Source organism: Phragmites australis, chromosome 6 (genome assembly GCF_958298935.1).
Source record: "Phragmites australis chromosome 6, lpPhrAust1.1, whole genome shotgun sequence".
Classification (NCBI taxonomy): domain Eukaryota; kingdom Viridiplantae; phylum Streptophyta; class Magnoliopsida; order Poales; family Poaceae; genus Phragmites; species Phragmites australis.
The window spans coordinates 2748229-2775480 of record NC_084926.1 but is presented as its reverse complement, the minus strand read 5'-3'; the positions used below and the strand labels follow the sequence as shown (position 1 = coordinate 2775480).

Sequence of the window (27252 nt, the reverse complement as noted above, 5' to 3'; positions counted from 1 at the left end):
TAAGACCAATTTTTTTTGTAAGTTTATTGAATCGCCAGGAAACATAGTTCCACAAAATGGCAATTACTGGGACAGGATGGTAACACTAGCTGGCATTGCCTGCACCTGATGAAAGAAAACCTTGGAGGTAACTAACTGTTCGAATCCAGCTCAAGAGAGGACGGCCATCAGGTCCGACACCCTCAACACAATGTAATTCGTGCCATCAGCACCCTTGAACTCACTGCCAGCATACTTGGAATACAGAACGGTACTGCCTGCAGAGACAGACAATGGGCTCCTCTTGCCTTCCTCATCCAGGGGGCCTGGGCCCACAGCTACGACCTGTCACCGGCCAAAAAATGTTGTCATTAACTCACTCAACTTTGATATGGACTAACCATGGAACATAGACCATAAAAATATGCCCAAGGAATTGAGTCACTAACCGTTCCAATTGAAGGTTTCTCCTTGGTAGTTTCAGTAAGTAACAGACCACCCGGAGTTTTATCTTCAGCTCCAGCGACCTATCAGAAGAGAAAGAGGAAGCAAAGCAAGTAATAGTTAACCAACACGGTACCTATTAGCTAGGGGCGGGGGGCACGACCCCTATGCATCTATTAGCAATGTGAAAATCGTATTTGTTCTCCTCAAGAAAATAAATTAATAATCCAACACCTAGAACCAATAAATGGATTGATGTTGTTTCACTATATATGCATGTAAACTTTGGTTGTCTGCTAGTCCAGCTATAAGCTCGATTTCTAACTCATACCATTATACTCTTTCTTGGCAACAACTTTTTATCGTGGAATCAAACCTACTAACGTTTGTAGAATCAACACAAATCTCATGTTTTCTAGCCGAGCAACATATTCCTAAAGAACTGAAAAGCTTACCGGGATATTAACTCATTTTATCCATGGTTATTGTGAATGAACGTAATGAAGTGTTTTTTTTCTTGCCAAATTTTACTAAGTTTAAAATGTTTGCCGTTAATGATCATGATTCATGTTTCATTACTCTACTCTTTATTGATCTGAGCTCCAGTTATTTTCAGCTATAGAGATTTTTTAGTAATTTTTATGGTAGACCCAACGAACTAGCAAAGACAATATCAGGATGTTGAATGGATAGATATCATCATCTATTATATGAAAGATCATACATTTACATATGTGGGTGAATTTGTATATGAACAAGAATTAAGATATTTTAAGCTTATCATGAAAAATGGATTCATCTCAACACTTATATTTTGTTCTTCTAAAATCGATTCAAATTTGTCTCTCTTCGGCCCCATCTATCGTCCAATCCTGGCTCTGCCCCTGCTATTATCTCAACCTGAATGGCCATGCATACTAAATAGACAACAAAACCAATACAACATCTGTACCACGAGATGCCAATAACAAATATGTGAGAGATTATTACCTTGATTAGAACACGATCATTTAGAGGCTTCATGTCTTTCACATCATCGGTTTCTAGAATACCTATGATATCATCCTCTTTAAGAATTAGATGGTTGGAATCATTCAACTCCACCTCAGTTCCAGCATACTTTGAATATACAACTTGAGCTCCAACCTAAGTAGTAACAAATGTGCACGTGAGCATATATTCTTTCCTTGCCAACAAAAGTTTGCTTGTATTAAAAGCTATCACAACAGAACCAACTTGAAGTATGCAAAATTAAAATTGTGAGCCCAAACAGGCAGCGCAAGCGCTTTGACAGCTTCATCATATCAAACTTTGCAACATGCCTCCAACTGGACTAGTTATGATTCCGAAGTGCTGAAGCTACAAGGTTCATTCTGCTAGTTTACTCATAAACTGACTGTGCATGACTTTCAAGCAATATTATTTTTTCTGTTGCAGTTAATTGGGAATGATTCGAGGGAATTTAGCAACTAGCAAGAGGAAAAATCTTTAGTGGAAAAAAGTGCTTCAAAGTGGCTAATGGAATAGCTATATTCACTCTCCCATGGGGCCCTCTATATGTAAAGCCCACTGGCCCTGCTAGAATCTACATAAATATAAGATCTTGGATGTTTGCAAAGAACAATATACCTCAATGTTGACATCCACTTTCGTAGCCCCGATAGTTCTTCCTTCTCCAATGGCAACAACCTCTCCACCCTGAGGTTTAGACTGGGCTGTTGAAGGAAGCAAAATTCCACCCGTTGTCTTCTCCTCAGAAGACTTAATCTTTACAAGCACTCTATCAGCCAAGGGCTTGAGAGTTGTATACTGTGATGGTAAAAAAGAAGACATAATTTCACACCTGTAGAGCATAAAAGAATACTTTCTGGATAACAAATGAGATTATTCTTGCCAAGCAGGTGATAATGTCGCAAGATAGGTGTATATCCCAACCAATAGAAGTTAAACACCAGCCATGAGGATTCAACTAGAGACTCCACTAAAATGCCAAGCTCTGGTTAAACAGAATCACTTTGACATCTTGATAGACTCCACCCTTATGATTCACTTCACAACTAGATTGATCACAATAAAATTTCCTCCCTCTGTTTCACAATACTTGGCAACTTTGACTTTCTTGTTCAAGCTTTGACTGACAATAATTTTTAAAATACCTAGTTAGGTAAAGTGGAAATAGTATTGTCAGATTTGTCATCAAAGGTACTTTAAGAATGTTATATACTTATAAATGTTTGAGTGTGTATTGATTGAGAATTGATAGTCAAAGTTGGAATATGAAAGTTAAAAGTGACAAGTATCCTGAAACGGAGCAAGTATCACTAATCCAGCGAAATTCACCCCTACGTGAGAGTGGGAGTGGGAGGTCTAGCTTCAGCTCAGAGGAAAGGAGTGAAAGCGCTGCCCCGAGGGGGCAAAGAACATCGTTTCCGAGCGGCTTCTACCTTTTGAAATAACCGCTGCTAAGCATAAACATGCAAGCATTAACCAGCAAGCTCAGCCAGTTCCCCCTGAAGCAAAGCACGATAACGCACCCTTCACATGGAAACCTTCATATCTCCAAACCACCAGGAGCTAATCATCACCAAACGGACAAGCATTCCCAAATTCCAACCCCCTCCATCACCATTAAACCCAAGGGGACCAAATCAGCACAAACCAGCAATCTCACCATATACTTCGCCTCATCTCTCTTCTGCCTTGGCAAGCATTTGGAACGACGGTCAATAACCTAATCCACTACCCCATTCCTCGCGAAAGCAACATCGACACTAGGTCACCGAGGTACATTGCGCGGAGACGCACCTTCGGGGCGACGACAGTGGCCGCCCTGACGACGAGCCCGCGGAGCGCTCGCCGGGCGGGGCGGGCCCAGACGACGGCTGCCGGGCGGAAGGATGCCGTCCTTTTGTTACCGAAGGTTGCCGCGCCGACCGCGGTGCCGGAGAGCTGCACAGTCGCCATTCCGCGAGCGGATAAACCCTAGCGGATAGCACTTAGCACGGAGAACAGCGGAAGCGAAGCGAAGCGAGCGGCGACGGCGCAAGGCGGACGAGCGCTTTATCCCCAGAGGAGCCCACGCGGCCGCGCTTCTCGTGGGCCGGCGGGGTGGACCACAATTTGGGCCGGGCTTGGTCGGCCTTTTCCGACCCATATAATTATGGGCCGGGGGAGTCAGCTTTGCTGATGAGGCCCAGCCCTCTTACAGGTACTCGTAGTACTCTGTGTCAGTTTCCTCGGCGTGACGGTTGCCGTGGAGCCAGCCGGCGATCGCCGCCGCCGAGGGAAGCCATGGGCGCCGCCGTGGCCGGATGGACTGTGGCCGCGGTGCTGCTGCAGGTTGCGGGCCTCTCCCTCTTCCTCTACGGGTTCTTCCCCGTCAAGCCCACGCTGAGCGGCTTCAGGTCCGCCTCTCTGTGCCTCTGTTATGGTTTCTCCGTGGCTCTGAAATTTACGGTGTTTGCTTCGCTTGGTTTGTTTCTGGTGATGGCCAGCGGCGCGGAGAGCTACCGGGTGCCTTCGTGCGGTCCGGTCCGTGGTGGGGAAGAGGAAGCGGCGCTTCCTCCGGATCAGCTCAGATCTCTGTATAGGGTAAGGCATTGCTACTGTTTTCATTCCTCGTCTAATTCTCCTTGTACAGCTGGGTATGGCATTGTGACTCTGTGGTACAAAGCTTTGGAGATGTTCACCCTTGTTGTTTTGTGTGTGATTTACACCAGGAACTCTCTGGGGTCCCTCCTGTGTACGATCGCTTAGTATTGATGGTATGCCCTGAATCGATTGCCTGTCCATTTGGTTCGACAGCATAGTCCAATAGGTTTCGGTGCTAGTTTATCTTACCTTTTTAATTTTTTGCCTTTTGATTATATGAATGTCAATTTAGGTAATAGATGGGCTACCTGCTGAATTTGTACTTGGGAGAGGAGGAAAACCTCCAAGCAAAGAAATGATGGAGTCTATGCCATACGCTCAATCTTTGTTAGCTGGTTGCAAAGCAGCAGGTTATCACGCGAAGGCTGCGCCTCCGACCGTCACAATGCCCCGACTGAAAGTACAACGGTTTTTACCTAGAGATACCTATTTGTCCAAGTGTTCAATAATGCTAACAGTGATCTTTTTTCAGGCAATGGTATCCGGGGCAATAGGAGGTTTTCTAGATGTAGCATTTAATTTCAATACTCAAGCCTTTTTAGAGGACAATCTTCTTGGTTAGAACCTCTCCCTACCTCCCTACCCGTCTCTTATTAATCATCAGCTTTGTATGCTAAACTGCCAGTAGGATGTGTTGGTCAAATTTATCAAAGGGTTGTCCCCTATGTGTTCTACATGGACCGTCAATATCTATCTCACCAGACAAGAAATTGCTTATAAGCGATATTTATCATAACACCTATGCAGATCAGCTTCATATGATTGGTGGAAAATTAGTGATGCTGGGAGATGAGACATGGATCAAATTGTTCCCAACACTATTCGATAGACAAGATGGAGTGAGCAGTTTTTATGTAAGTCTTTCTATGCGTCACATGCTTATTTACATTGGAATTGGCTGAAGGATAAGATAATAATGTACGACACCTGAAACTCTAACCTACCAGTTACTTTCTAACAAGGATGAGGCTTCCCTGTGTTGTTTAAGGAAATTTGGCAAAATCACTGAAATTATTGACCGATAGACCAAACAGGCAGACATAGATATATTCTTAAAATTTTGCTAGTAACTTTCCTCTCCATACCATCTGTTAGGCATACTTTTCTCCACTAAATTTCGAAATCTTATAATTCTCCTGATGACCATATAACATTATTTTAGGGGAATGCCAGCTAATTTGGGCTGTGCTTACAGATATTTGCATGTGGGCACTTAAGCTTATGTCTTTATGCTTGTGCTAGTAACAGTGCTTTCTTTGTTCTTCACAGATTAGTATTTTTATCTGTAAAAAATCGTTCAATGATTTGTTTATCTGTTAGGTGAAAGATACAGTTGAGGTTGATTTGAATGTTTCACGTCATCTAGAATTTGAGCTTGCTGCAAAAGACTGGAGTGCCTTGGTACACTTTTGCTCTTACCTTGGTGCTCGTCACTTATTTTATTCTTTGTGGATTCATAATGTTATCTAATTCTTTGGATTACAACCATTTAGTTCAAGTGTACAACTAATATTTGTTGTGATCAATATCTAACTCTCTTTATGTATCCTTCATTTTCTTGTGCTTCTTGATAAGGTTATCTTGCAATGTCCTTTTGAAGAGTAGTGAGTGATTCCTTTTCTAATGAAAATTTCAGGTACTTCACTATTTAGGCTTAGATCATGTTGGCCATATAGGTGGCCGCCGGAGGTAAACATCATATCATCTTTCATGCTTTTGGGGTTTTTAGTGATGCCAACTTTGAGTTGCAACTTTAAAATGACAGTGTTTTGATGACCCAAAAGATGAAGGAGATGGATGATGTCATTAGACGGGTGCATGCTGCGAGCCTTCAGGATAATCCAGACAGAACACTTTTGGTTTGTGATTCTTTCTTGTGCCTACAAATAATCTTCCTTTTCTAGTCACATACATGCTATGTGACAAAGAAGTTTGATCCAGGATCTACAAGAGATTGCTTTGAGAATCCACTGACAAACGGTGAATTTATATTGATAATTCATATATGTGTATGCTTGATAAATTTTATCTCGAATGCCATTCTAATTTGTAGTGGTATTTATTGAATTGCCACATGTGAAGGTTTGCAAGCAAAACTTTGCATCTGCTCTATCTTCTGGGTTGCATTATACGCTTGGACATATAGATATTCTTTAAAAAAAAGGTTTTCATCAAAATTAGTTTGTGCACATGTTTCTGCCTTAGCTGAAAAGATGAAACGGTCTATATTAGTTCTGATAGGCATTTTTTCTTGCCCCTGCATTTCAGGTTGTAGTTAGTGATCATGGCATGACTGAAGGTGGTAATCATGGAGGATCTTCATGTGAGGAAACTGATTCACTTGCCCTTTTTATAGGACACAGTGTTGAGAGCTCAGATTGTTCACCCTACGACCAGAATGAAGCACTTCAAGTAAAGTCTACAGTTTATTAGTGACTAATAGTTTCTGTTAATTATACAACTTATGTGTGCCTTCTCTTTTATCTTTGGAAGTTTGTGCTGCTCTAATTAAGTTTTGCATATTATTTCGGTGTAGAAATCATTATTTTTGTATGTGAAACATTTTTCTTATAAATCAGTAGGTTTTATGTTCTCAGCATTCAAGCTGAAGAGATAATTACAATACTCTAAGGATAGTTCCAAGAGACCAAGGCACAACTCTGACCTGTTACCTTCTTGTCAGGTGGATCTCACCCCAACTCTTGCTCTTCTATTTGGCGTACCAATTCCGAAGAACAATATAGGTGTCTTGCTTCCAGATATTTTTAATTCTTTGACAGGTATTTTATGTTTACCTTCCATTTTAGGTTGCAGTAAGGTCCATCGTGAATCAGAAAATTTTGATGTTTTATTCTTGTGGACTTCGAAGCTATTTCACTAGGTTGCTTTTGGGGGCTGTATTATCATTCATATGTCAGCTGTTGCCTTTTGTTATATTCTCGACCAGATCAGAATATTGAATTATTTACAAATTATATGATTAAGTACTCTTAGCTTTCTCTTCGGAGATGATGAGTGCATCTTGTTTCAGATGATCAGAAACTACGAACTTTAGAGCTGAACTCATGGCAAATCTTAAGATTGCTGCAAGCACAAATTCCTGCTTTCTGCCTTGAAGATTGCATTGATTTGGAGGGCAATTTAGGAATTGACGTGCTTTCTAAATCTATTGAGAAAAAGTTATGCTCTCTGCTTTCTAAAGCTTTTGCTTCTCATCGATCCTCACGTCTTCATCAAGGTTCTGATTTCAAGTGAGCCTCTGTTGACAAGATCCTTAACTGTTGTGAGTATCATCATCCATCACTGCTTAAAAGAATTTGTTGTTTTAGGTCCGTTGAAGCTGGGAACATTGGGACTGCTGTGGACAACTACTATGGGTTCTTAAGATATGCGAGTGAGTGGTTGTCTCACAGAGCAACCGATGTAATTTTACTATCTTTGCAGATTGTACCTTAGTGCCAAGAAGCTTACTGTTACATTTGACTTTCTTCTGAGTGACTTGTTTCCTTTTATTTCTTATCTTTGCAGAAACCATTATATTTACTCATCTCTGCAATCTTGTTGATGACAATGTCATGCCTTTTTCTCATGTGCACTGTCTCTTGCCTATTTATGGGACAGTCTCTGAGTCAAGTTGACCACCACTCAGAGTCCTATTTGGATCAACACTGGCACCTTGATGAGATTTTCATTTTTACTGGGATTTTTCTCTATGTCATCAGTTTTGGTTCAAGCTCTTTTGTGGAAGAAGAGCAGTATACATGGCACTTTCTCACTTCTTCTCTTTATTTAATATTTCTCATCAAGACAGTTCAATCAATGTTAAAAGGATCAAATTCAACACTAGTTCATAGAGCAGAAGGAATGAGCTTTGACAGAAATAACTTTTCTTGCGCTACCAGCTATGAATTAACCCCAGGCAAGCGAGATGGTTACAGGTTATGTACTGTCATTATTGTTCTTGTTGCTGGGAGAGTTATAAGAGCTTGGCATCAAGGTGGGGTCAACTGGGTTCATTTTCCTGACATTTCGAAGTTACTGGCCCAAGCTGACTCTTCTATTGTAAAGTCTCTTCAGATTTTCTCAGTTCTTGCAGTTGGGGCATCGTATTCAGTTTCACTCATGTTACTTAGACCAAGGTCAAAGTATGTTATAGGAGTATGGTTGAGCCACATTTGTTGCGGACTATTGGTTCTACTGCATATCTGGGAAAGTCAGATAAATACTTCACTACCAATCAACCATAGCACGGCATCAATAGCTCAGATATTTTATGCCATCGCAGGTGTTTCAATAACTGCTACTGTTCTTGCTGCACCTTGGATATTTCCATTATACTCTACAAAAGCAGAACCAGCATCCTCCTCTGGCTCCAATCCTGTAACAGCTATACATTTGTGTGGCATCAATAATTCAGTGTTCCTGACTGGAATAACATGCAAAACGTTCTGGTGCCTTCTGCAGTTGCTTCTGCAACAACCCATCAATGCAATTCCTCTTTTGCTAATTTTCTTGCAAACAATCTCAAGTATAGTTCATTTTTCTCTGGATAAAACATTGCATAAGCAATGGGTACAGGTTAGTTTCATGAAATATTCTTTATAACCTTTGCTTGATCAGCATGATGTTTTTGTTTCTCAAATTCAATGCATCATGGGAATGGTTATTTTTTATTTACTAACTGTTGGCAATGAACTGTGTAGGTTGTTGCAATGCAATTCTTGGGAATGGCCGGTCATTTTGGTCTTGGGAATACAAATAGCCTCGCCAGCATTGATGTTGCTGGAGCTTTCATTGTAAGTTTAACCAAGACTTTTTCAAGAGCCCTTTTTCCATTTCCTTCTGATTTGACTAATAAATTTTTAACAGGGCATTTCAAGTTACTCCACAGTTTTTTCTGGTATACTGATGTTCTTTATTACATATGGGTCACCTCTATTGTTATACCTTGGGATGGTGGTTTATATATCGGTGAAAGATAGTGATGATATCTCTACTCCACGGCAGTTGAAATGGAGCTACATTCTAAACAAAATGGTCACATTGCCATGTTTGCTTCCTTTGCTCATTAATTCTGTTGCTTTGACTTCATACACCATTGTTTTGCTACTCATGAGGAATCACTTGTTTGTTTGGAGCGTATTTTCACCAAAGTAAGTATTCAATAAAAGTCTTACAAATAAAATATCTAGTCACTTCTCCATTTGCTGTGTCACACGGATCGCTTTGGGGTATATGTATCTTTATTTGAGGATTTCCTTCTTCACATAGTTTTTCATTCGTTTCTATTTTAGAAATTACAGCAGCTAAACTGGAACGCTATAAGCTAAGGATAATAGCGGTGTTTAATTATCCAATGATTCCCATTCCAATTCTCAGTGTATAGATGGAGTGCATTGTATAGTCATTTTGTATGGTGATGTATGATATGGTTTCTCTGTAAGCATCATATGCTGAAAGAAGAATTGATCTGAAAATGGTTATCCTAGTTTTTGTTTCCCCAGCCTTCTTCAACAGCACATAAATAGTACAAGTGACCCAGATGTTTTCACTTGTTACTTGTTTTTTCCTCGAACACGCAGGAGAGCTGCGTGTCATTTTTTCTCGAACACTTGTTACTTGTTACAAGATACAATACATTTACTAGTGGTACTTTGTATGCTACATGCGGTTTCATTTTTAGCTGACCAGTCTCGTTACTAAATGCCAACAGGTACCTTTATGTCTGTGCAGCAACAGTGTGTACATATGTTGGAGTATTTATCATAGCCATGACTGCAGTCTACACTTGCACTGTTTTTTCATTCAGGGAGAAGCTACAGGGATAAATCTCTGTAATCAGATTGAGGATTAGTTAATTTGATCTAGTAGGCATTTGTCAGAAAGGAAGAATAGGCTATTGTCTCATTCGAGGAATGCAGCTTGTTTCCTTCTGTGCGGATTTTTTGTACATTTTGTGTTCCCAGTTTTCCAGATCACGCAATCCCTCCAAGAGCGTATACACATTTTTCGTTCCTCTTTGCCAATTGTATTTTCCTTCTGGCAGTAGATTTGTTCTAGAGGCTTGTACTGTATGTTGTAGCACGTACAGAACGGAAGAATATGTTGTGATCTCCAGAGTTACCGTTTAGATAAGAGTGTTGTATGTTGCCTATTTCATAATCTTACATGCTTCTCAAGATCTAAACACCCCTTCCGTATAATACAGTCATACAGGGATTACAGGCCATGCAAGTATTAACATCACGCTCGTTCCGCACTCCTCAGATTGTCTCATCGCAAAGCCATACCGCATTACCGCATGGAATCTGGGCATGGCAACATCAGTATCACGTGCTAATAATAGTACAGTAGACTTAAGATAGTGACTGTTACACGCTTTCATAAAGAAAAAGAGAAGGGAATCACACGCGCGCGAATTTATTCAATTACAAACGAATCGAGATATTTACAGTCACACTGATACACCAATGTTTAGCAGGATGGCTGGTACGCAACCGATGGGCTTATGTACAAGGAAACATTAATGGCTGGAAGTCGGATACAAATAATAACACAGGAAGGTGCGTTCAACCAGCCACTGATGTGCTTTGTGGCTTAAGCAGATATCTTCTGACGCATGATCTAACTGTTAAAGGCAACCAACGAATTTGCAGGTGGGGGGATTTTTACATCATAATGTAGTGTACCACAACGTTTGGCAACAATGCTTCCCTTGGATCTTTGGAAACACAGGGAAGTTTTTGCCGTTGCAGCAGCCACACAATGTGTGCAAGTTTGCACCATCAAGCCCATGGACTATTCACAGAAACTTGGATATTACACGACAGGATGTCCAAAAGGCTGCAGTTGCTGCTTGTATAATCGCTGGATTCTGGTAGATACTGCACAAGGACAATAGAAAATCAGTTTGCGCAAGGTTCATAGGAAAATTATCACTGCACGATTGCATTAAGGATGCCACTCATCCATGCCTAGATGCAATAATTTGTCTTGCAAAGATACTCACAATGTAAATACTTTTAGAGAAATCGGCATGCCGAATAAGTGGATGTATTGAATCTACCAATATAATCAACTGATGTGCATAACCTAACTTATTGGAACCTACAGGCTCCAGCCAGTTGGTTTCCTCAACGAATTTAGAAACTAAAAGGGCACAATAGAATAACAGGCGTACTGTGATAATGCCCAGCTGCCCTGATGTCCGGATTAGTTTATGCACAACATTTAAAAACCATGTGGTTTGGCTGATATTCACTTTTCATTTTTTTTTAATGGGAAGGGGGAAAAAACTATGCCAGCTGAAGGTCCTAGCACATCCCTCCTTTAAGCAAAATCCCAAGGACCCTAGTGAGGCTAGCCCAACAGTTCACTGGAAGGAATTGAGTTTAAAGTAGCTTCAGCCGCAGTTTAAAGACACTGTTTTCGAAGTTACATCGAAAAGCTCATGGAGTTCTGTCGAAGAGCTTCTGCGGCACCTGTACCAGTAGCTAACTCGAGATGTTTCTATAGAAACCAAAGCTTAGCCAACGGCCCTAGATTGTGTTGTTCTACAGAAACCAAAGCGTAGTTAACAGAGCTAGCTTGTGCTGTTCTACAGAAATCAAAGCTAAGCCAAAGGCTAAAGGGATTCAGCATTCCTTGATCGATCTGAGGATATCAATTTACTGGGAGAATGCCATAGGAGTTGTATTCACAATTACTGATTAGCACAAGTAACTTACCCAATAGCTGTGGCACTCCATGATGCTACATTGTAAACAACTTTTGTTCCATCCCATGCCTTCCGAAGCTTGCTTTTCCTCTTCTTAGCTGAAAATGTCTTGCTAAGAGCTGACAAAAATGAAGTGGAAGTCTTAACATAAGACATTTTTATTAACCAAATTTATCAAAAGAGGACTCGTAATTTTACCTTGTTGAAGTTGATTGGGCGTCAAGTCCTGCATAACATGAAATTTTTGCCATCAAAAGTATGAAGATATCAAAATCAATGAGCAATTTGAAATCTTATTTCATGATGATAATCTAGCATTCAAGGCACGACAACAACAACAAAATAGAGACAGGCCTACATTAATATAAACAGCACCTCCCAAATTAATATAGCAGAAGAATGGAAAAATTATATGAAGCCTAGCATAGAGATTACAAATTGTGTTAGCTTGATAACTATTGGTGGATCACATAATCCATCTTCTAACAATATAGAGACACAATACATACAGGATCACATAAAAAGTGAACTGAACTTTCTATACCTTAGTTTCTTTCAGTGATAGCAAGTATGCAGCCATAAAGCATGCAATCCCATCAACTATGTCCTCTTGCTTAACAAGAACATATCCATCCTCTGAATCATCACTCACATTCATACTCTTATCATCCCATATATCTGTTGCACTTATAATATCCCAAGATACAGTTTCATCTACTGTTACATGAGTAAGTGTAGAACTGTTCAGTTGTCAGGTTCGATTGAAAGGAGCAAATAGATGGGAATTTGTATACTGTAGAAAAGGTCAGTGTATGCATTCATTGTAAAAAATATATATGTTTAAATTTTGAATCCAGCAAAAGGTAATGATTCGCTCGGCAAATGCACACCTGCACCATGTTGATATACTGATTTATGAATGTTATCTAGCTTCTCGAGAAATTCAGGCGATTGAACCCTTGATTTGAGAAGATCACATAGCTGCAAATTGAATGAAGATGTAGAGACCTTAGGGTAGCTTCAGTACAAAAGGGAAGGAGTACAGAGAAAGCCTGATTTACCCCCAATAAGTAGCATGCATAACAGCATAAGTGCCACAAAACAGTTTAGATCACAGTTGAAGTGCCACAAAACAGTTTAACCCAAAGTGATCACCAGGAAAACAGATTTTGATACGATAAGCTTGGCACCATGAACAACTAGACCCGTGATTCAAAAGAAATTTGTCATGATATGTCAACTATTCCAAAATCCATGGCATCATCTGCTACTTGAATAGTTGAATTAGCTAGATCCATAAGTTTAAAAACTGTGAAATTAGAAATCCTTGTCAACTATTTAAAAAATCCAAGGCTTCTGCTATGCTAACTCCTTGTTAATTTCCCCCTTATGGCACATTTATTGGACAGTACACAGAGACCTCTCTGCTTCACTTCCAAGTTTGACCTTAAGAACCTATTACCGTATCATCACTTTCTTTGGGTATTAGCACAACATCACTCACCTACCTAGCACCACAAGCACACTCCGTCCCTATTCAACATGCTTGCATAATGCGGCGATGATGTAATAATGAACCAGGCTGTGTGCGTCATGTGGTGCAGAGGCTGGAAACCTCTTCAATTGTCTAAAAAAAACAAGCACACTCCTTCCCACAGAACATCCATGACCCAGAATGCAACTATATCTGGCAACCCGTCGTAACTAACTTAGTGACTCACCACCTGACACTTACACCACAGAAACAGCATGGCAATAAATGATACTAAAATTGTGGAGTTGTCACACAAATTGGAGAAATTTGATCTAGTTCCAACACGCAGCAACCTCCGATCCAACTAAGTCACTAAAGTTTCTGGCGTCCACATCTCACGAGACACCTAATTATCAGAAACTACCAATCAATCGAGCCATCAATACCTGAAACTGGAGTCCTAATCTCCTACCAACCCCCAGACCCCAAAATTGAGAGACGCGCAGTGAGATCTCGCCCTAACCTCGTCCGTCTCGTAGTCGGCGTCCGACGGGGGCGGCGGCTCCGCCCCCTCGTCACCGCAGCCGTCGCCGTCAGCAACGCCGCACCCCTCCTCCTCCTTCACCTCCTCCTTCGGATTCTCCCCCTCCTCCGCGGCCTCCCCCAGACCGTCCTCGCGCATCATCTCGAGCGCGCGCTGGCACTGCTCCAGCACCGTTTCCAGCGTCTTCCGCCGCAGCTTCAGCTCCTCCGGCACCCTCCGGCTCGCCGCCGCAGCCGCAGGTGACGTGGACGAGGAGCCCGCCTCCATCGAAACCCTAGGCCTGCGGCGACGGGGCGCGGCCGGTGGCTTGTTTCGCTTCGCGGCGTGGCCCAACTCGACGGGGATGGGAGGGGATGACGTGTGCTTCTGTATCGCGGGTAGACTTGCTACTGCGTCCGTGTTGTTTAGGCTTGGAGATAAGCTACCGGCCGGTAGTGTGGTTACGAAGCTTGCCGGATGCCGAGGCCTGGCTTGTGAATTACGACACTGAGAGGTGGGGACAAGAAAAGGGAGTCCCACATGTCAGTGACTTGTGGACTACAGGTTCGTGTAGAACTCGTATTTTAAGGCCTTTAATGTGCATTTGATACTGCCGGGCCGCCGTCGTGTTAGTCCGGGAGCGACCAATCAGTTGTAAGAGTACGAAGTATTTTTTTCTATGTAAAAACTGCTGGTATGAGTATCATATGACAGGTATAAATACTTTCGTGTATACCAGAGGTTGAAGTCCTTTTGAAAGAGGTCCAGGACCTTGTTTTGGACTGCACATCTTTCAGCCTATCAGCCAGCAGCCACGGACGTTAAAGTGCTACAAGACGATACCCATTCATCGGTACTCGGTAGTAGCTACTAGACGTTACACAGCCATACAGGATTACCACATCGGTCAGCGCAAAATTCCATATTAAGACACTTGGACCAGATTTTGAATAGACTGGTTTATGTGAAGAACCTTTTCGCCAACATGCATTACCAGAAAACAAACTCTACATTCAAATTATTCCACCAATGATGTAATGTCTAGGAGGTTACAATCCCACTATAATCAGACCGGATGGCCATTACATTTGTTATGTAAAGGGAAAACAAATCCAGGTGCAAGGGGTATGTACAAGATTGGGGGTGGATGTCAAGGTTAATTTGACCAGACATGCACCAGGCCTTTACTGTTTCCAGTGTAGATTTCATTGCGGTCCTCGTCATAGAAGAGGGCGGTAATGTCCTCAAGAGCTTCAGAGACAGTGCTACGGATAGTAGATCTGCTGCTGTCGCTTCTCTTTCGAGGAGCAACCATCAGAGTAGGATCACTGGGGGAGATCTTTGCAACACACTTCCCCGTAAAGATGTTGCTCATGTTAATTGATCCCATGGGCGAAGCTGAGTGAAATTCAGCCAGTTTACTTATATGAAAGAAAAATAATACCAAGGAATGACAATGTTGACAGAAATTTAACGATACCTTCTCTGGCCTCGCCATCAAAACCATCAAGGACCTGCTTTGAATCTTTGCAATATGAGATGATCAAGTCCTGGTCGGCAGTGATGTATATATTATTGGTATTGCAGTTAGGATGCCACAACTCATGATCATCAAACGAGGTAACTAGCTCTCCACGAAAATTCCAAGCTGCAACTGTCCTATTGCAAAATGTCAGGAATAGATTGTTTTCGTAGAGAAAGATGAATGCTGAGGGGGTCATGAACTCAGTTTTGTTGACCTCAATCAAATCGGAGTTCCTAACCTGGCCAGGGACTCAAGTCAGTTTAAAAATAAAATGCAAATTGCTGCTGCCACAAGGTAAGAAAGAATTGATAGGAAAAAATAAAAGTGACCTACATCAACAATCTGGAGGTTTTCCTTGGCTTGCTTCACTAGAAGCTTCTCATTGAACTGCTCAATGAAGTCAACCTTTCTATTTCGATGCAGCAACTGAGTGAAGGTTTTCAGCGGAGTTCCATCCTCAATCGACAGTATCGTAAGTGGAACATTACAATTTGTTTTATGGTATATCACGAGCATGATTCCAGGACTGATGGAAGAGAATACGAGAATGTAAGTACATGATATGAACAACCAAAATCAAAGATGAATTTATCAGTGATCAGTTACAGCAAACCTTATTTTTATCTCCTGGATGTTCTTATCGCATATGGAATACAGAAAGTTGTAGTTCTTTAGATCAAATACTTTGTAAGTGCTGCAAAGAAGCAACAATCAAAAATACTTCGTAAGTGCAGCACATATGCTTGCTGCCGAACTGTTGAGCAAAATGTCACTTGCCTATCCTGGGCCGAAAAAGTTAATACTTTGCCATTAACGTCATCAAACTCAACAAATCCAGGATACTTTAGAGATTCAGTTTCAAATAAAGGAAATCCATCATTCAATTGACCTCTTCTGATGTACCTAAAGCAATTGTAACCAAAGAAGATAAATTAGTCTGAACAAGTCCAAAAATATTCTACTGCTTTCAAAATAGCTACCATACTGATCACACCTTAAGAAAAAAAAACAGCTAAGAAATCGTACAAGCATCTAAAGCTATCATAGCCATATTGATTTTTTCTTCAATAGCCACAAACGAGGAAAAAGGCGTAGAAATAGTAACACATATACTGTTTACAAACACCACGAGGATCAACAATTTAACATTGAAAATTTTAAAATATGTAGACTGATAGACTATTTCAAGAGAAAAAAAATGGATTAGGTCTCTTACTCTATTGGAGTTGTTCTGCACTTCAACGAACTGAAATGATCTGATTCATAAACTGAAACAGTGATAAGGGATTCATTGTTCTTGTTATAAAACAAGCTCCTAATAACTTCATCAGGACTTATATTCAAGTAGCATATGCGTTTGTTTGTTGCTGTCAACATGATAAGAAGGTTTATCAGGAACATAAACAGAGCAGAAGCAAAAGCAAAAGCATGATACTTACTACGAATGAATGCAGCACATAAACCTGATTGGGCAAGTGCAAATATAATGTCTTTGGCTGCAACAATCTCGATAATTTTGGTTCTACTCCACAAAAATGGCAGCTGGACAAGAAAATGGACTTCATCATCATAGGTGTCATATTCTTCCTGCACAACCAGTTTAAATGCATAAATTACTGTACAATAACTAAATCATACATGGTAACACAATAGATAAGCGAAGGCCTTTTCATTTATATGTTGTAAATGCGCCATTATAATTTAACATTGATCTTGTGCACATGTACTTCCCACTTGAAAATTTCTGTACTATAGTTTTAATATATGAACATTCATATATGAAAATATCAAATTGAATATTCTGCTCCTTTTCAATTTCCTCTATACATAATAACAAACAATATTAACTTAAGTTTGGAACAGTGCAAAAAAACACTTCTAAATCCACATCACTCACAGTTTCTTCTCCATGCCCCTCCAGCTCAATCAACCACGTCATAAGAGGGGCAAACCAAATGATTTAACAAGATTGTGACACTCCAGTATGCTAACTATATGATATGTTGAAACATAAATGCACGATATGTTAGGGTTACTATTGAGCACATGTAGATGCCAATAAGCACATGCTCACAAATGTGGTATAATGGTGGTTTCATTAATCCAAATTTTTTCGAACCATACAAAAGTGTTACTATCACTAACAATGGACTAACGCTAACATGTTATCTAAAGAAGATTCACCTACACACGAAGGAAGCAAACCTGCAAGCTGCAATTTAACTGACATTTATCAGTTTCCCAGATTCCTCACGAACAATAGTTTTCATACATTGCATGGATAATTGTACACAACGTTAGGATTTCGGTGCATATGAATTTTTTTTTACAGCTGAGAGAACAGGAAAAAAAATAAAGAGAATTGGAAATGAAAAAACATAGATTTTAATATTCTATGCTATGTTCTTTTCCAGCCCATGTTGCCTAGCAAGTTGACGGTAACATGTAACGTCAGGTAGTGTGTTGGACTCATGCATCAAGTTATTTACAGCCATTCCAATTTCTAGTGAAATGGATGCTTTCAACCATTGCAAGCTTTGCTATGCCAAGCACGCTGTGCAGATTTCACGACAGGTAACCCGACAAACCTAAAAATCCTGCTAAAAGCTGAGCTCTCAAGGACACTCACTCGGTATTAAATCCATGCATCCAGAATTAGGGATAGGACGTTAGGAATTGATATTCCTATAACGAGGCTCCCAGATCTAGCCACACCTACACCTTGTTAGAAGCAACTTGAGTTCACCAAATTATCGATTTATAACCACTACACTATCACCACACAAGTATCACCATTTGGAAGCAAGGATCGAATCGAGCACCGCATTCCCTACAGTAACAATCCCTAAGCACCGCAGGTGTTCTCGGATCAGCTGACGAAAGGAGTTACCAGACAGCCACTAGATTCCCCTAGACTAGATAGAAACCTACGAGGGGGTGCGCGGAGCACAGACCTGGAGCTGGAAGTTGCAGAATTTCTCGGGGCATGAGAACGCGGAGGAGGAGGGGGCCGCGGGCCGCGGCGGACGTCGATGGCCGCCGCCGATCTCGCGGCGGGCGACCTTGTGGACGGAGTCGGCTGGGTCGCGGCGCGGCGGCTTGCGGCACGCGGAGCGCAGGCCAGCGGAGAGCCACGCGCGGCGCCGCGCCGTGGTGATGCGGAGGCGCACGCGCAGGCCGGGCTTGTGGTGATGGTGCTCCATGGCCTGGCCCTGGCCCCCCGCCGGCGAGGTGTGATCCGGTGGCCGCGGGTGGGCGGGCAGATGGCCGGGGTTATTTGGGGGCTAGGGTTTTGGGGTGGGAAGCGCCATGGGAGGGGAGTGTGACGAGGAAGGGAGGTGGCACGGCGAAGGGAGGACGACGGGGGGTAGTGTGGGTACGAACGCGAGACCCAAAAATCGGCCGAGGTTACTGCCTACCGCAGGACAGCTGGGCCTACAGGCGACAACATGGCTCGTTTCATTTGGACTGCTTTAGTTTGGATCAACACGCGATCAGTTCAGCGAACAAAGAGGTCACAACTCGCAACCGAGTGCCGATCACCTAGCCGGCCTCTGCCCGGAGCAGCCGCCGGCCGTTTCCCTCCCATGGCCGGCGGCTTCCTCGATCGCTGCCTTGCCGTTCCGCCATCTCTCTCCATATTCACCATTGCCTATAGGCTATGTTCAACCTAACTTGAGCAAGTTTGAGGTTGGCACCGCCGCCCCTAACCCCGACCTCACTCTGTTTCAAGAAGACACGATTGGAGATGCGACATGGTCCGCAACAGATCTCGGTGTCATGACTGAGTCGATAACACGATGTAGATTGAGCACGGCAACGAAGATGCGACATGTGAAGGTGCAAAGCTCAACCGGGCGCCTTGATCGTGTAAGTAGGTGATGGTGAGGTATAAGTATCATAACTTGCCGAGGACCTAGAGTAATATGATTTCTTTTTCAGCTTTTGGATGCGTACGAGTATTTCCAAATGAGGATGCTATGGATGCCTAGCGTTCAGTTGGAGATAGATGTTAAAGTCCTAACTTTTTTTTAAAAAAAAAGTAAGACAACCGTTTGAGGATGCATTGTGCTACCTTATTAAAAAGGTTTTCTATACCCATTTCTACTTTCAGCTGTACATGAGTCATAACCACAAATTTTCTCGGCCATAAATAAATCGTGGAATCTCCATCTCCAAAATGAACGATCCAAAAGCTTCTAGTATAACGCATCGGATTCTACCATTTAGTTCCTGCTCTGCACCTGCTAACTTTCGGCGCTTGTTTTTCTCGCAGCAACATGTGCCGATTTCGCCGTTTGCCTTGTGATTAATACGCGAGGCAGTAACTACAGTCTTCTGGCTCATCAACGCATTACTATCCTGACTCCTGAACACGTTCTGAATTATCATTCATCATCAGAAACCCATTGCATCGTGAAAAACCCCGGGCACAACGATCGAGCTTTCTGCTGTGCCGGGAACCCGAGAAATCAATCATGTACTGGCATATGTGAATTCTGAAGAAGAATGGTCGCTCCACTTAACTGCTCTGCCAGTGCGTGCCCTTCCTCCAATCGTACCACTAGATTCCCGTGATGCTAGCTAGTAAGATCAGCAGCTTTAAAGTTGGTACGAGCAGCCGTGCACAGGCTACTGAGATCAGTCCAGCCCCGGGATTGGAATAAACTCACGGAGGCGTTCACGAACAGCGTCAGGGATTGCCAAAGAGAGGCAGCAGCAGAACTGCATAAATCATAAATGCGGCACGTACATACGTATTGCTCTGATGCATCGGGTGCCACTGACTCGAACGGGGAGTATAAATGAGTGTCAGGAAGCAGGCGCAACGCTCTGCGTTTTCGGCCCCTTTCATGTTCGTACCTGCAGCTCTCTCATTCTCTCGGACAGAGCGCACCGCCGCGAGCAAAAGAAACGGATCTTTGTCTGGTCGTAGCAGCAGGTATGGTACCCGAACCATATGCTTCGCACGCTACCATGTCCGCTGCTCTCGTGGAGCGGCGCACCACGTTAGGTGTCCACGAGGAGACGTGACCTCTCGAGGTATGTTCAGAGCTTGTTACGTGGTCTGCTGATGAATGCCAGGAACCAGCTTAAAGACGCAGTGACCACAACGCCGCCTCAAGGAAACAGCGTTAACAGGCGAGGTATATCAAATGTCTGATGGCTCCTAGGTCTGCGCCATGTCTACGTGATTTAGCTGTGCTATCGTTTGCGTGTGTGTTTTTTGAGATGCTAATGTTTGCGTTGACGCTACATGCCACAATTTTGGGCAGGAGGCGTCGTTGCATGTTCGTCACCAGAGAACCGGGCCACCCTATTTAACCGCGCGTCGCCGTGCATGCATCCTAGAACCTGGCCCACGAAACTCTGCGGCGCCGGCCGGCCCAACCGTCCCCACCCCCGAGCCAACCTGCGACCGCTGAGGCCTCCCCAAATAATATCCCACCTCGCCCGCCCAAACCGCGCGTGCGCCCCACGACGCCACCCCTGCCCGCCCGGCTCCCGTTCCCCGCCAAGTCAAGAAAAAGGGACGTCAAATCCAACCCCACGAGCGCCCCCGCCACGTCCGTCCCGTTTCCTCGCGCGCACGCACCGGCCGACGTGACGACCAATCCTCGACGAGGCCCCGCGGCGATCCGATCGATCGTGCCGCGCGACGGCATGGGCTCGGGAGAGGTGGTGGACCTGTGGGCGATGGCCGCCGAGCTTGAGCGGCAGTTCGCGGGGTACAAGCAGCGGCTTGCCGAGCGGAACGGCAGCAAGCACGACGATGCAGCCGCTGACGACGACACGGGCGGTGGTGTCGGCAACGGTGGCGGGGAGGAGGCGGAGGTGGAGGCGGAGGCGGAGGCGGGAGGTAGTGGCGGCAGCGGACACGACGTGCGGGGGAGGATGTACGAGGCGTACGTGCGGAGGAGGGACGAGCGGCTGCGGGAAGGGTGGAGCGCGCGCATGGAGCGCAAGGAGGCCGAGGTCAAGGCGCTCTGGGCGCATCTCGAGCTCGGCGGTCGCGCAGGCGCCAGCGGCGGCGGGGAGAAGGCCCCCGGCGGTGGTGGCCCGACGACGGACGACGGCACGGCCGGAGACGATGAGGTAGGTATTTCTGTTACGAACTCTATGTACGGTGGTTCTTGGTTTTTGCGGTTGTTGTCGCGACACGTCTCCATTTCTTCGGTTTTCTTTCTTAGGCTGGTCGTTTTCTAACGGGTTTTCAGCTTGTTTTCACAAGAGGGAAGGGTCAAAATTTTGCCGTGCGTTCTTAACGTCCTGCGAGAGGAAAATTCTGGGCTTTCCCTCTCCAGGCTGCTCTGATTTTTGCCAGAGATGATACTCCATACCGTTTCTGTTTCTTCCAGCATGACATGTTGCCTAGCTAGTGCAGCATATAGCCCTTGTACATACATTACTGAGAAATTAATTTGAGAGTTAGTACGTGGCAGAACAGTGCAGGCAGCAGCATCCAGATTTCGTGCGTCAATAAAGCATCTCACGCTTTGAGCCTGAAGTCTCTTCTCATATTCTTGCGCATGTCCTTTCCTTGTCAAGGAGTTATCATCCATTTTATACCTTGATTTCTTCTGTTTACGTCCTTTAGATCATACAGTGTCATGTTTACATTTCGTTCGTCATACTGTACGAGATGTTAATAAATATGTGTAGTACATGTGTACCAACAAGAGGCGGACCCATAAGAGATTCAACGAGGGCACATACCTTCGTTTATATTCTTGTTTTTAGTGGACTTAAATCTTTTTTTAAGTTATAAATGTTCGGTCATGGTTATGCCCTTGATCAATTTTTGAAGCTAGGTCGTCCCTGTTACCAACGAATGTCCTTGGTCGTTCAGCTATGTCAGTTCATCCGTGGTACTTGTCCATGTGAAAGGGTTCGATTGCTCAAAGAAGAGAGTACCGGTACTAGCTAGTTGCTACCACGTGGAATAGTCCAAAGAGATCACTGCCGGTGTCCGGTGACATGAACTCATCCGTGTCATCCTCAAAAAAAAAAAAAAAAATCCGTTTCGCCGTGTCGGCTGCCGAAAGTTCAAGGCCCGGAAGAAATATTCGTGCTTGTTCCGAAAGTACGTAATGAACCTGTTGTGTCGCTGTCGTACCGGTCGACTAATTTAACCGGTAAAATATATTAGCGCTCAAGTAACCTTGGCTCGATTTGAGTGATTTTTTTATGGTCATCGATCAAGAAATATGTAGGCAAATCTTAATTCGTTTTCAGTTTTGCACGACGATATGGTTTGAATTTTCACTTGAAAGATGTCAGCACGTGCAGATGAAAACTGAGCGAAACGACGACGACAAGAGAAGAAGCTCGGACGCTGCTCTTGCTCCGAAGAGGATTTCCGGCAAGAAACACGCGCGCACCAGGAGCTTCTCGTCGTCCATCACCACGAGCAGGAACCGCACCGACGTCGGGAGGCGGCGGGCGCTGTCGCAAGAACCGCCGCCGTCGGAGCCACACGCCGCCGGTGACGCCGGCAAGGACAACCGAGCGCGGCCGGCCGGCAGCGCGGCAGGCACAACCACAGCGACGCCGAGACTGAAGACGTCCTTAAGGCGCAAGAACTCCGTGAAAGGGCACGGCTTCGCTAAGCCCGCGGGACCGAAGCTGCCGCGCTCTCTGCCTCGACGGGCTAGCTCCGGCGGTCTCGAGCCTCTCAGCAGGGATGTTGTTCCGCCGATCGCCGATGCGGCTGCGCCGGTGCAGAGCCACTCGAGCGAGCAGGCTGTCCATGGCGGAACCCCAAAGGTTTCTCCGCCGAGGCCGTTCGTCGTCAGGGGCAACAGTTGCGGCGGCACCGACGCAGCGAACGCGCGAACCGCCTCGCCGGACTCAGATTGCAGCGAGGTGGTCAACGCTGTAGCGGACGCCGAAGCCAAAGCGAAGAGCACTGACATCAGGAAACGCAGCGACGAGGAAGTCAACGCCTCTCCTGACAAGCTTGGCAATCCGAATGGAGAGATCACCAGTGAATCGGACACTGAGCCGAGCTACGTCTACATTAACAAGGACGTCGTCCAGGAGCAAGCCATGCGCCTTCCCGAGCCTTTGGCTGCTTCGGATGCTGAGCCAGAGTTCTGTGTGAAGACCAACGAAGAGAATGCAGAAGAGCCGACGGCACCAACCGACGCCACTGCCGCAGAAATCGCGACGACAAATGCAGAAGAAGCACCAGCAAGAGAGAGCTCCGACGAGGCCTCTTTCTCCGGCAGGTCAGGGCGGTCCCATCCCAATAGCGCGCGGCCATCATTCAGCTCTCGGGATCAGTCCATCGAGAGGCTGCTCGAAGCGGACGCCGCTCTCCTGCGGAAGAAGCGCGCCGAGAAGAGCGCACTGAAGACGCCAAGCAGCGCGGGCAGTAGAGACTCCGGCACGGCGCGGTCGCCGAATGGGACGGTGAGGGGGTTCAAGAGGTTCCTGAGCTTCGGGAAGAAAAACAGAGGCAGGGAGGTCACCGTCATCGACTGCACGTCGCCGTCCATGCCCTCGCTGGCCGACGACGACAGCGCGAGCGGAAGGTGGCAGTCTGCTGGCTCGATCAAGCCCAGGATGGGCTCCTCGGATGCTGCCTCCCATGATACCGACCAAGGCTATCCGGTATCACCACGAGGTAGTTTCCATGCTCTTTTCTTCTAATTTTTTTCATGCTCTTTTAGTCTTCCTTTAAAAAACAAAACTATTCCTAAATTGTACACTTTTTTGAACTAATTTTGTACTACAAAACTTTACATACCCATTTCATAATCTGTGCTCATCAAAGTATGGCACAACTGAACTCTCCTGCACACATTTTTTGATATATTTTCAGCAGCTTGCTCTTTGCAAAGCCTTGTAGCTGCTTCTCCTGCAAAGTCTGAACTGGCTGAGATAGTTCCACAGGAGAAATCGCCAAAAGGTAAATATTTTTGTGCTGCCTACAATTAATGTTTTAACACGAATTTGTGTAGTTTTTTTAACGGATAACAAGAGGATTGCTGATTTTATATTAGAAGGAATAAAAAATGATAGGAAACAAAAAGTTACTGTTTGTAGTCGACACCACCGCTGGCTACCTGCCTGCCCCCACTGGCTATCTATTAGGAGCAGTAGCGGAGATCATAGCGACTAGTCCTGGCCTAATAATGCAAAATCGTAAGCTAAGCGGCGTTGATCGATCTCCTCTCTAATCCGGTGTGTTAATTGTGTAGCTAATTGAATATTTTTTAAGGTTCTCCGGTTCTTTTCTTTCCAAATATTTCGTAAAAAATAGATAACTATGCCGTCAAAAGTTTTTTGTTGTTGTCGTTCGATCTTTTTTTCGTGCTTGATGCCACCATCTCTTAATTGGTGTGTGCTCTCCCAGATTGAGCAAATTTTGGAGGTTTAGCCATGTGATAAGTTCCTTCCACACTTCCTTTGTAAAGGAGCAATTTTTGTATAGATGGAGTGAGGTCTCATTCTTTGCTCGGCATAGCTTATGATTGAGTCTGGCGCATCCAAGGTCTAGCATGACACCATGTAGGTTTTCCCACAATTTTACAAATTGTTTAGGTTCTTCTTGAGTTATGAGGTGACCTAAGTTTGCTATCCAGCGTTGATTTGATGTGACCTTCTCTGCAATATCATTTTTCCTATTGGTTATTTCATATAGAGCTGGTGCTAGGTTTCTAGGGCTAGCTGTGAAGCCAGCTTTAATACCAGAATGAAACTTTATCTTCCTTACCCACCGTGACTCTCGTTGAGTCGTGAAACAAAACTTTTGTCTACTTGGTCACGAGGCAGTTCATTCCTATCTAAGATATATCTTCATTCTTTCATTGGAACCACATCCATCAGAGGCGTAGTGCTCTAGCAAATCTTTGTGTATTTGGCAAACACTCCTAGATGTTTAAGTAGACATACAGTGGCCCAGTTAAGTAGGCAATGTCCTCTGTTTACATTTTTAGGTTCATCTCCTCGCCAAAGGAAGGATCTTCGAATCCTGTCGATTCTATTTGTTAACCATTTTTGCAGAGAAAATACCGTTATATGATATGACGGTTTGGAGGAGAGGATAGATTACTAGAGTTTCTCTGTCTTGCTTTTGAAAATAATTTTATTTTTCATCTGGGTAGCCGACCCCGAGCTTGTCTAGCAAAGGCTGGACATCAACTCACCTCAATTTGTACATGTGCAGCAGCGGCCCTAGATATGTTCATAGAAAATTGCTAATCTTGCCTAGGAAATCAAGTAGGATCTGCTCCAAGGGTATTTGTTCGCATTTGATGAGAAATATCTCAATTTTTGCTAGATTTGTGATCAAACCTGAGCACTTGCCAAATACCCGCATGATTTCATATATAGCAATAAGGTCAGACCTGTATGGATTTGCAAAGATAGCATCATCATCCGCGTATAGAGAGCATCTCAAGTTTGCCAATCGCGGTAGGATTGGTTGCAAGTAGTTGTTTTGGGCAGCCAGTTTGATAATACGCTGTACTGGGTCAATTGCATTAGTGAGAGTGGATCGCCTTAGCAAAGACCTCGTGCATCTGCATGACCTATATAAGGTAGGCTTAATTAAACGAGTGAAAAGCCTTTGAGATGTCTAGCTTAACAAACAATGCATGTTTTTTAATTCTTGTGGAGCTCTTTAATCACATTTTGCATATATAAGAAGTTCTTATGGATGCACCTCTGTTTTATGAACTCACTTTAGCTCATGGACACTAACTCATTTAGCATGAGGCCCAATATGTTTGCCTTCATTTTGGTAATCAGTTTTGTAAGACTATTGATTAAGCTAATGGGTCTGTAATCTCTCCCCTTGCAGCTGCTGATTTTTTATATGCCACTCAACTTATGTTTCCTGATTTTGCTATTGCAGCTCATCGATCATTCTTCTCATTTCGATCGCTCAATTGCGGAAGGCGCTGATTGAGACGTTCGGAATTTAGTTATTGTAAATTTAAGAAACAATAATTCCTAATTTAGGTTGTTGTATAGACCCATCATGCATGAAGGCCAAGAATGGAGAAATTCTGGACCTTCTCAGTTTATTACGATGTTTATTATCATAACATGTGAATTGTCACAATCAGAATGTATGTTTGGTTACAGTGCCATGGAAGTAAGAAAACTATTTCTTCCACAGTATGTCGTGTTTAATATTTTTAAGAGGCGGGGGGAGTGGATTTTAGCCCGGCGAAATTTTTTGGTAGATGATACGAAGCCTCGAGTAAAGATGGGTTCCTGCACTTTAACAAGAGAATGCTTAAATATGTTTAAATATTGCTCTGTTTTGGACGAGTGTTGTTGTAAAGAATACAGGGTTCCGTCGGAATGATTTGCAACGTTAGTTTTGGTGGTATCAGTTTTTTTTCTTGCTCGGGTCCACTGTATAACCAGTCAGCGTCAGCACGACCACGATCCTAATCTTCGGAGGATTTTTCGCTATCAGCCCTTACTAGTCACGGGGTATGTACTTGTCTGACCAGTCAAACCTTATTTAATGTCGTTACTCATTATGTTTTTCCTTCCTCAGACGGTTCACTCTGGCTGAGACGGCATGACCAACGCAGGATTACCGTGTCACATACCGCAACATTAATGGTTACGGGACGGGCTCGCAACCCAACAGGGGGCGTTGCAGACGTACGTGGGAAATTGACGATGGGACAGGATAGGCTGGATGACCTTTGCGCGACAAGCAGGGAGGTGGCCGATGGATGGGATGGGCATCGTAGTGCTGTAGGGCAGGCACAACGCATGTGTATCCTGTAATGATATGTTATATTGATCATCTAGGCATGCATAGGTCTTTTTGTTGGACCCACATGTAAGACACATACCCCTCTGGAATATAAAAGGGATATCTTTTGAAAAGAGGAACAGACTCCATGAGAAGAATACACAAGATGTAGGGCTATTACCCCATATGGGCCTAAACCTGGATATCTCTG

At 43.9% G+C, this 27252-nt stretch overlaps 5 protein-coding genes across 9 annotated transcripts; 2 read left to right on the top strand and 3 right to left on the bottom strand.

Annotated features, from left to right (window-relative positions):
• On the bottom strand, positions 1-3450 carry LOC133921077 (20 kDa chaperonin, chloroplastic-like). Its single transcript, XM_062365805.1, has 5 exons — positions 3229-3450; positions 2053-2232; positions 1414-1569; positions 429-506; positions 1-324 (listed from the first exon to the last, which is right to left on the bottom strand). Exons 1-5 carry the CDS (start codon positions 3385-3387, stop codon positions 151-153), a joined length of 747 nt encoding a protein of 248 aa, XP_062221789.1. The 5' UTR covers positions 3388-3450; the 3' UTR covers positions 1-150.
• A 173-nt stretch (positions 3451-3623) lies between these two features.
• Positions 3624-10255, top strand: LOC133921075 (GPI ethanolamine phosphate transferase 2). The gene is given in 18 exon segments (XM_062365802.1): positions 3624-3827; positions 3918-4014; positions 4143-4187; positions 4307-4474; positions 4547-4631; positions 4822-4928; positions 5395-5475; positions 5711-5763; positions 5840-5933; positions 6343-6486; positions 6758-6854; positions 7106-7325; positions 7404-7497; positions 7603-8652; positions 8778-8870; positions 8944-9227; positions 9788-9883; positions 9885-10255. Coding segments are annotated over 18 exon segments (2949 nt in total). The 5' UTR covers positions 3624-3714; the 3' UTR covers positions 9913-10255.
• Positions 10256-10469: 214 nt separating this feature from the next.
• On the bottom strand, positions 10470-14210 carry LOC133921076 (uncharacterized). 2 transcript variants are annotated; one of them, XM_062365804.1, is made up of 6 exons: positions 13789-14210; positions 12682-12772; positions 12336-12505; positions 11990-12017; positions 11802-11910; positions 10470-10958 (listed from the first exon to the last, which is right to left on the bottom strand). In XM_062365804.1, the coding sequence occupies exons 1-6, from the start codon at positions 14074-14076 to the stop codon at positions 10877-10879; spliced, it is 768 nt and encodes a 255-aa protein (XP_062221788.1). In that variant the 5' UTR covers positions 14077-14210; the 3' UTR covers positions 10470-10876. The 2 variants fall into 2 exon arrangements, with proteins under 2 accessions (XP_062221788.1, XP_062221787.1); XM_062365803.1 differs by having other exon boundaries at positions 12336-12508; positions 13789-14209.
• A 568-nt stretch (positions 14211-14778) lies between these two features.
• LOC133921074 (uncharacterized) lies at positions 14779-18868 on the bottom strand. 2 transcript variants are annotated; one of them, XM_062365801.1, is made up of 8 exons: positions 18268-18868; positions 16777-16900; positions 16530-16680; positions 16091-16216; positions 15927-16007; positions 15647-15839; positions 15269-15551; positions 14779-15186 (listed from the first exon to the last, which is right to left on the bottom strand). In XM_062365801.1, exons 1-8 carry the CDS (start codon positions 18514-18516, stop codon positions 14945-14947), a joined length of 1449 nt encoding a protein of 482 aa, XP_062221785.1. In that variant the 5' UTR covers positions 18517-18868; the 3' UTR covers positions 14779-14944. The 2 variants fall into 2 exon arrangements, with proteins under 2 accessions (XP_062221785.1, XP_062221784.1); XM_062365800.1 differs by having other exon boundaries at positions 16753-16900; positions 18268-18866.
• Positions 18869-20849: 1981 nt separating this feature from the next.
• On the top strand, positions 20850-26479 carry LOC133921073 (uncharacterized). 3 transcript variants are annotated; one of them, XM_062365797.1, is made up of 4 exons: positions 20850-21409; positions 22604-23942; positions 24141-24227; positions 26178-26479. In XM_062365797.1, the coding sequence occupies exons 1-4, from the start codon at positions 20978-20980 to the stop codon at positions 26225-26227; spliced, it is 1908 nt and encodes a 635-aa protein (XP_062221781.1). In that variant the 5' UTR covers positions 20850-20977; the 3' UTR covers positions 26228-26479. The 3 variants fall into 3 exon arrangements, 2 of the variants coding, with proteins under 2 accessions (XP_062221781.1, XP_062221782.1); XR_009910207.1 differs by having other exon boundaries at positions 22595-24227; positions 26178-26226; XM_062365798.1 differs by lacking the exon at positions 26178-26479 and having other exon boundaries at positions 22595-23942; positions 24141-24515.
• The last annotated feature ends 773 nt before the right edge of the window (positions 26480-27252 follow it).